Raw genomic sequence first — 9,314 nt, forward strand, 5'->3', positions numbered from 1 at the left:
CCTGAAGAACCTTCCATAAGAGAATGTTGTTAGATTCCTGGAGAACCTTCCATAAGAGAATGTTGTGATAGATTCCTGGGAGAACCTTCCATAAGAGAATGTTGTTAGATTCCTGGAGAACCTTCCATAAGAGAATGTTGTTAGATTCCTGGAGAACCTTCCATAAGAGAATGTTGTTAGATTCCTGGAGAACCTTCCATAAGAGAATGTTGTGATAGATTCCTGGAGGAACCTTCCATAAGAGAATGTTGTGTTAGATTCCTGGAGGAACCTTCCATAAGAGAATGTTGTTAGATTCCTGGAGAACCTTCCATAAGAGAATGTTGTTAGATTCCTGGAGAACCTCCCACAAGAGAATGTTGTTAGATTCCTGGAGAACCTTCCATAAGAGAATGATGAATGCATACTTCATACAGTGTATGGCAGTAGATCATTTCCATAGCAAATACCATAACGCATTTCATATGGAGAATGACGTTTTGTAGCTTTTCTATGTGATTCACATGTTAGAGTGGGGAGGTGTTATATCCACACTACATATGCATCCTAAATAGCATCCTAAATGGCATCCTAAATGTCGTCCTTCATGAATGGCACGCAACCTACATCTATCATACACCTATGTATCCAATCAATATCCTCCTGGACATCAACGTTGGCCTCAATCCCTCAGTAGGGATATCTTTCTGTGGAAGGATCAATGATCGCTGTCTTTCTGATGATATATTAATAACCCTTGTGTTTCTATTGATCGTTGACCTGACAGCCAGCAACATTCTTTATTGGTACGGAGAACCTTCAGGAGGTCCTGATGAACACATGGAGAGATCCACCAGTACTGGAACTCTTCACTGTATTCCATTGGGATGGATGATATTTATCTTGTAGTATAGTACATATAATACATGTGTTCAATGGGTGTTCCAGGAGGAGGGTTGTGATGCCTTCTATGAAGCCTGGGCACCAGGGAGGGTTGTGATGCCCTCTATGAAGCCATGTGGGAGGTTTGGCTGGGTACCAGAGAGGGTTCTAATTCCCAGCTGCCATGTGGGAGGTTTGGCTGGGTACCAGAGAGGGCTCTGATTCCCAGCTGCCATGTGGGAGGTTTGGCTGGGTACCAGAGAGGGTTCTGATTCCCAGCTGCCATGTGGGAGGTTTGGCTGGGTACCAGGGAGGGTTCTGATTCCCAGCTGCCATGTGGGAGGTTTGGCTGGGTACCAGGGAGGGTTCTGATTCCCAGCAGCCATGTGGGAGGTTTGGCTGGGTACCAGGGAGGGTTCTGATTCCCAGCAGCCATGTGGGAGATTTGGCTGGGTACCAGGGAGGGTTCTGATTCCCAGCAGCCATGTGGGAGGTTTGGCTGGGTACCAGGGAGGGTTCTGATTCCCAGCTGCCATGTGGGAGGTTTGGCTGGGTACCAGGGAGGGTTCTGATTCCCAGCTGCCATGTGGGAGGTTTGGCTGGGTACCAGGGAGGGTTCTGATTCCCAGCTGCCATGTGGGAGGTTTGGCTGGGCTCCAGAGAGGGTTCTGATTGGCTGGGCTGGCTGCTTGGTGTAGGATGATATAGTCCCTGATCATGTAGTCTACACTCCTCTGATTGGCCCTTCCTGCAGGCAACAATAGCAGAAGTGTTATCATCAAACCAACAGAAAGTAATTTTTCATCGTTCAAAAGTATTTGATCTTGTGTGATCCTAACTTTCAAGATAGAAGAACTTGAATGGAAAAGGGAAAGTAGAGGGATAATGGCCATTGTCTACATAAACCATACAGCAGCATGCATGCTAAGCTAGGCCAGGGAAGAGTAGTTACCAGTCACGTGCTGCTAAGCTAGGCCAGAGAAGAGTTGTTACCAGTCACGTGCTGCTAAGCTAGGCCAGGGAAGAGTAGTTACCAGTCACGTGCTGCTAAGCTAGGCCAGAGAAGAGTAGTTACCAGTCACGTGCTGCTAAGCTAGGCCAGAGAAGAGTAGTTACCAGTCACGTGCTGCTAAGCTAGGCCAGAGAAGAGTAGTTACAGGTCACGTGCTGCTACGCTAGGCCAGGGAAGAGTAGTTACCAGTCACGTGCTGCTAAGCTAGGCCAGAGAAGAGTAGTTACCAGTCACGTGCTGCTAAGCTAGGCCAGAGAAGAGTAGTTACCAGTCACGTGCTGCTAAGCTAGGCCAGAGAAGAGTAGTTACCAGTCACGTGCTGCTACGCTAGGCCAGAGAAGAGTAGTTACCAGTCACGTGCTGCTACGCTAGGCCAGAGAAGAGTAGTTACCAGTCACGTGCTGCTAAGCTAGGCCAGAGAAGAGTAGTTACCAGTCACGTGCTGCTAAGCTAGGCCAGAGAAGAGTATTACCAGTCACGTGCTGCTAAGCTAGGCCAGAGAGAGTAGTTACCAGTCACGTGCTGCTACGCTAGGCCAGAGAAGAGTAGTTACCAGTCACGTGCTGCTACGCTAGGCCAGAGAAGAGTAGTTACCAGTCACGTGCTGCTAAGCTAGGCCAGAGAAGAGTAGTTACCAGTCACGTGCTGCTAAGCTAGGCCAGAGAAGAGTAGTTACCAGTCACGTGCTGCTAAGCTAGGCCAGAGAAGAGTAGTTACCAGTCACGTGCTGCTAAGCTAGGCCAGAGAAGAGTAGTTACCAGTCACGTGCTGCTAAGCTAGGCCAGGGAAGAGTAGTTACCAGTCACATGCTGCTAAGCTAGGCCAGGGAAGAGTAGTTACCAGTCACGTGCTGCTAAGCTAGGCCAGAGAAGAGTAGTTACCAGTCACGTGCTGCTAAGCTAGGCCAGAGAAGAGTAGTTACCAGTCACGTGCTGCTAAGCTAGGCCAGAGAAGAGTAGTTACCAGTCACGTGCTGCTACGCTAGGCCAGGGAAGAGTAGTTACCAGTCACGTGCTGCTAAGCTAGGCCAGAGAAGAGTAGTTACCAGTCACGTGCTGCTAAGCTAGGCCAGAGAAGAGTAGTTACCAGTCACGTGCTGCTAAGCTAGGCCAGAGAAGAGTAGTTACCAGTCACGTGCTGCTAAGCTAGGCCAGAGAAGAGTAGTTACCAGTCACGTGCTGCTAAGCTAGGCCAGAGAAGAGTAGTTACCAGTCACGTGCTGCTAAGCTAGGCCAGAGAAGAGTAGTTACCAGTCACGTGCTGCTAAGCTAGGCCAGGAAGAGTAGTTACCAGTCACGTGCTGCTAAGCTAGGCCAGGGAAGAGTAGTTACCAGTCACGTGCTGCTAAGCTAGGCCAGGGAAGAGTAGTTACCAGTCACGTGCTGCTAAGCTAGGCCAGAGAAGAGTAGTTACCAGTCACGTGCTGCTAAGCTAGGCCAGAGAAGAGTAGTTACCAGTCACGTGCTGCTAAGCTAGGCCAGGGAAGAGTAGTTACCAGTCACGTGGTGCTAAGCTAGGCCAGAGAAGAGTAGTTACCAGTCACGTGCTGCTACGCTAGGCCAGAGAAGAGTAGTTACCAGTCACGTGCTGCTAAGCTAGGCCAGAGAAGAGTAGTTACCAGTCACGTGCTGCTAAGCTAGGCCAGAGAAGAGTAGTTACCAGTCACGTGCTGCTAAGCTAGGCCAGAGAAGAGTAGTTACCAGTCACGTGCTGCTAAGCTAGGCCAGAGAAGAGTAGTTACCAGTCACGTGCTGCTAAGCTAGGCCAGAGAAGAGTAGTTACCAGTCACGTGCTGCTAAGCTAGGCCAGAGAAGAGTAGTTATCAGTCACGTGCTGCTAAGCTAGGCCAGAGAAGAGTAGTTACCAGTCACGTGCTGCTAAGCTAGGCCAAAGAAGAGTAGTTACCAGTCACGTGCTGCTAAGCTAGGCCAGAGAAGAGTAGTTACCAGTCACGTGCTGCTAAGCTAGGCCAGAGAAGAGTAGTTACCAGTCACGTGCTGCTAAGCTAGGCCAAAGAAGAGTAGTTACCAGTCACGTGCTGCTAAGCTAGGCCAGAGAAGAGTAGTTACCAGTCACGTGCTGCTAAGCTAGGCCAGAGAAGCGTAGTTACCAGAGTCAGTACAGCTCACATAGAGGAACGTTCTCCCTTTCAGAGTTCTGAATGATCCACTCTATAGCATCCCAACCCTATAGAGACAGTAACACACAGAGGGAGGGACAGAGAAGACATGGTTAAAGTCAGACACACGGAGATGTTTAAAGACAGTTTGGACCGTGGACCATCTCTCTTCACAGTCGAGAAAGCATACAGGAAACGCTGCATGCAGAGCACGCTCCAGAACTGTTACATCGGTATCGCTTAACCTGTCTGGGCTAGGGGGCAGTATTTTCACGGCCGGATAAAAAACGTACCCGATTTAAACTGGTTACTACTCTTGCCTAGAAATTAGAATATGCATATTATTAGTAGATTTGGAAATAAAACACTAACGTTTCTAAAACTGTTTGAATGGTGTCTGTGAGTATAACAGAACTCATATGGCAGGCCAAAACCTGAGAAGATTCCATACAGGAAGTGCCTTGTCTGACAATTTGTTGTCCTTCTGTTGCATCTCTATCAAAAATACAGCATCTGTGCTGTAACGTGACACTTTCTAAGGCTTCCATTGGCTCTCTAAAGCCGCCAGAAAGTGGAATGGGGTGTCTGCTGTCTCTGGGCAAAGTACAGCAGCAGAGTTTGTAAGTGGTCAGCCTGGGGACAGTGAGACTGGAGACGCGCGTTCACGAGACTTCTCCATTTTTTTCTTTCAGGCTTTGAATGAATACAACGTTGTCCGGTTGGAATATTATCGCTATTTTACGAGAAAAATAGCATAAAAATTGATTTTAAACAGAGTTTGACATGCTTCTAAGTACAGTAATGGAATATTTTGATATTTTTTGTCACGAAATGCGCTCGCGCGTTACCCTTTGGATAGTGACCTGAACGCACGAACAACACGGAGGTATTTGGATATAACTATGGATTATTTGGAACCAAAACAACATTTGTTGTTGAAGTAGAAGTCCTGGGAGTGCATTCTGACAAAGAACAGCAAAGGTAATCCAATATTTCTAATAGTAATTCTGAGTTTAGTGAGCCCCAAACTTGGTGGGTGTCAAATTAGCTAGCCTGTGATGGCCGAGCTATGTACTCAGAATATTGCAAAATGTGCTTTCGCCGAAAAGCTATTTCAAAATCTGACATAGCGTTTGCATAAAGGAGTTCTGTATCTATAATTCTTAAAATAATTGTTTTGTATTTTGTCAACGTTTATCATGAGTAATTTAGTAAATTCACCGGAAGTTTGCGGTGGGTATGCTAGTTCTGAACATCACATGCTAATGTAAAAAGCTGTTTTTTGATATAAATATGAACTTGATTGAACAAAACATGCATGTATTGTATAACATAATGTCCTAGGAGTGTCATCTGATGAAGATCATCAAAGGTTAGTGCTGCATTTAGCTGTGTTTTGGGTTTATGTGACATATATGCTTGCTTTGAAAATGGCTGTGTGATTATTTTTGGCAGGGTACTCACCTGACATAATCTAATGTTTTGCTTTCGCTGTAAAGCCTTTTTGAAATCGGACAATGTGGTTAGATTAACGAGAGTCTTGTCTTTAAAATGGTGTAAAATAGTCATGTTTGAGAAATTGAAGTTATAGCATTTTTGAGGAATTTCTATTTTGCGCCACGCGATTCCACAGGCTGTTGACTAGGTGGGACGTTCCCAGAGAGGTTAATAAAGCAGATTCTGCAGAGTAACGTTTTACAACAGTACCTTTCTGGCGTTAGCTGACATTCTGAGGGCCATCATTCCCTCCAGGTAACTGCTCAAACTGACTCCTTTTACTGTGATGATGGCCTCCTGGGTCAGAACAGTACTGACAGGGACAGAGGAGGAGTGGAGGGGTGGAGGGGGGAACAAGATAGTTAGAACAGCACTGAGAGGGACAGAGGAGGAGTGGAGGGAGGAGCAGGATAGTTAGAACAGCACTGAGAGGGACAGAGGAGGAGTGGAGGGAGGAGCAGGATAGTTAGAACAGCACTGAGAGGGACAGAGGAGGGGTGGAGGGGGGAACAGGATAGTTAGAACAGCACTGAGAGGGACAGAGGAGGAGTGGAGGGAGGAGCAGGATAGTTAGAACAGCACTGAGAGGGACAGAGGAGGGGGGGAGGGAGGAGCAGGATAGTTAGAACAGCACTGAGAGGGACAGAGGAGGAGTGGAGGGAGGAGCAGGATAGTTAGAACAGCACTGAGAGGGACAGAGGAGGGGTGGAGGGGGGAACAGGATAGTTAGAACAGCACTGAGAGGGACAGAGGAGGAGTGGAGGGGGGGAACAGGATAGTTAGAACAGCACTGAGAGAGACAGAGGAGGAGTGGAGGGGGGGAACAGGATAGTTAGAACAGCACTGAGAGGGACAGAGGAGGGGTGGAACAGGATAGTTAGAACAGCACTGAGAGGGACAGAGGAGGGGTGGAACAGGATAGTTAGAACAGCACTGAGAGGGACAGAGGAGGGGTGGAACAGGATAGTTAGAACAGCACTGAGAGGGACAGAGGAGGAGTGGAGGGGGGGAACAGGATAGTTAGAACAGCACTGAGAGGGACAGAGGAGGGGTGGAACAGGATAGTTAGAACAGCACTGAGAGGGACAGAGGAGGGGTGGAGGGGGGGAACAGGATAGTTAGAACAGCACTGAGAGGGACAGAGGAGGGGTGGAACAGGATAGTTAGAACAGCACTGAGAGGGACAGAGGAGGAGTGGAGGGGGGGAACAGGATAGTTAGAACAGCACTGAGAGGGACAGAGGAGGGGTGGGGGGGGGGAACAGGATAGTTAGAACAGCACTGAGAGGGACAGAGGAGGGGTGGAACAGAATAGTTAGAACAGCACTGAGAGGGACAGAGGAGGGGTGGAGGGGGGGAACAGGATAGTTAGAACGGCACTGAGAGGGACAGAGGAGGGGTGGAACAGAATAGTTAGAACAGCACAGACGGACAGAGGAGGGGTGGAGGGGGGGAACAGGATAGTTAGAACAGCACTGAGAGGGACAGAGGAGGGGTGGAGGGGGGGAACAGGATAGTTAGAACAGCACTGAGAGAGACAGAGGAGGAGTGGAGGGGGGGAACAGGATAGTTAGAACAGCACAGAGAGGGACAGAGGAGGGGTGGAACAGAATAGTTAGAACAGCACTGAGAGGGACAGAGGAGGGGTGGAGGGAGGAACAGGATAGTTAGAACAGCACTGAGAGGGACAGAGGAGGAGTGGAGGGGGGAACAGGATAGTTAGAACAGCACTGAGAGGGACAGAGGAGGGGTGGAGGGGGGGAACAGGATAGTTAGAACAGCACTGAGAGGGACAGAGGAGGGGTGGAGGGGGGGAACAGGATAGTTAGAACAGCACTGAGAGGGACAGAGGAGGGGTGGAACAGAATAGTTAGAACAGCACAGACGGACAGAGGAGGGGGGAACAGGATAGTTAGGTTGCTATAAATGTATTATCCTGCTAGGTTGTAATGCATTATCCTGCTAGGTTGTAACTAGGTTGTAATGCATTATCCTGCTAGGTTGTATCTAGGTTGTAATGTATTATCCTGCTAGGTTGTAATGCATTATCCTGCTAGGTTGTAATGCATTATCCCGCTAGGTTGTAACTAGGTTGTAATGTATTATCCTGCTAGGTTGTAATGCATTATCCTGCTAGGTTGTAATGCATTATCCTGCTAGGTTGTAACTAGGTTGTAATGTATTATCCTGCTAGGTTGTAATGCATTATCCTGCTAGGTTGTAATGCATTATCCTGCTAGGTTGTAATGTATTATCCTGCTAGGTTGTAACTAGGTTGTAATGCATTATCCTGCTAGGTTGTAACTAGGTTGTAATGCATTATCCTGCTAGGTTGTAACTAGGCTGTAATGTATTATCCTGCTAGGTTGTAATGCATTATCCTGCTAGGTTGTAATGCATTATCCTGCTAGGTTGTAACTAGGTTGTAATGCATTATCCTGCTAGGTTGTAATGCATTATCCTGCTAGGTTGTAACTAGGTTGTAATGCATTATCCTGCTAGGTTGTAATGCATTATCCTGCTAGGTTGTAATGCATTATCCTGCTAGGTTGTAATGCATTATCCTGCTAGGTTGGGGTTTTGTTTCTACTTACACCTCTGGGTTGTCTGGGTGAGGTCTGTAAACCAGTCTTTCATCCACTGACACCAGATTGGTTAGAGTTATCTGCGGGACGAAGAAGACAAGAATTTGTATGAAACGTTCATGAAGATACCAACAACAGAAACCTGATTATACAAAGAGAAGGGAGGAAGCTTTCCACTCACATTTGTTGAATAAAGCTCCATCTTTTTCTCCACAGGATCCACGATGGAGAGCTCCTTGACGTACGTCCGGGTATGACTGGTCCCCAAGATCTACAGAGAAACATTCAGGTCAGTAGATATGTACATATACACACACATACATACATACATACATACATACGTGTGTGTGTGTATATATATATATATACACACATACACACACACACACACACACACACACACACACACATATATATATATATACACACACACACACCCGTTCAAAAGTTTGGGGTCACTTAGAAATGTCCTTGTTTTTGAAAGAAAATCAATTTTTGTTGTCCATTACAATAACATCAAATTGATCAGAAATACAGTGTAGACATTGTTAATGTTGTAAATGACTATTGTAGCTGGTAACAACAGATTTTTTATGGAATATCTACATAGGTGTACAGAGGCTCATTATCAGCAACCATCACTCCTGTGTTCCAATGGCACATTGTTTTAGCTAATCTAAGTTTATCATTTTAAAAGGCTAATTGATCATTAGAAAACCATTTTGCAATTATGTTAGCACAACTGAAAACTGTTGTCCTGATTAAAGAAGCAATAAAACTGGCCTTCTTTAGACTAGTTGAGTATCTGGAGCATCAGCATTTGTGGGTTCGATTACAGGCTCAAAATGTCCAGAAACAAAAACTTTTCTTCTGAAACTCATCAGGCTATTCTTGTTCTGAGAAATGAAGGCTATTCCATGCGAGAAATTGCCAAGAAACAAGATCTCGTACAACGCTGTGTACTACTCCCTTCACAGAACGGTGCAAACTGGCTCTAACCAGAACAGAAAGAGGAGTGGGAGGCCCAGGTGCACAACTGAGCAAGACGACAAGTACATTAGAGTGTTGAGTTTGAGAAACAGACGCCTCACAAGTCTTCAACTGGCAGCTTCATTAAATAGTACCCGCAAAACACCAGTCTCAATGTCAACAGCGAAGAGGCGACTCCGGGATGCTGGTCTTCTAGGCAGAGATGCAAAGAAAAATCCATATCTCAGACTGGCCAATAAAAATAAAAGATT

General features: G+C 46.6%; 1 protein-coding gene across 2 annotated transcripts in view; it reads right to left on the reverse strand.

Annotated features, from left to right (window-relative positions):
* Positions 1-1,495: 1,495 nt before the first annotated feature.
* prelid3a (PRELI domain containing 3A) overlaps positions 1,496-9,314 on the reverse strand; it is an 11,972-nt gene continuing 4,153 nt past the window's right edge. For both annotated transcript variants that reach the window (XM_029747043.1, XM_029747044.1), the window contains exons 3-7: positions 8,255-8,344; positions 8,083-8,153; positions 5,700-5,802; positions 3,984-4,060; positions 1,496-1,609 (exon numbers count right to left, since the gene is read on the reverse strand). In XM_029747043.1, coding sequence (XP_029602903.1) covers positions 3,989-4,060; positions 5,700-5,802; positions 8,083-8,153; positions 8,255-8,344 — 336 coding nt within the window. In that variant the 3' untranslated portion in view covers positions 1,496-1,609; positions 3,984-3,988. The remainder of the gene's footprint in view (positions 1,610-3,983; positions 4,061-5,699; positions 5,803-8,082; positions 8,154-8,254; positions 8,345-9,314) is intronic.

The sequence above is a fragment of the Salmo trutta genome, unplaced genomic scaffold (assembly GCF_901001165.1).
Source record: "Salmo trutta unplaced genomic scaffold, fSalTru1.1, whole genome shotgun sequence".
Classification (NCBI taxonomy): domain Eukaryota; kingdom Metazoa; phylum Chordata; class Actinopteri; order Salmoniformes; family Salmonidae; genus Salmo; species Salmo trutta.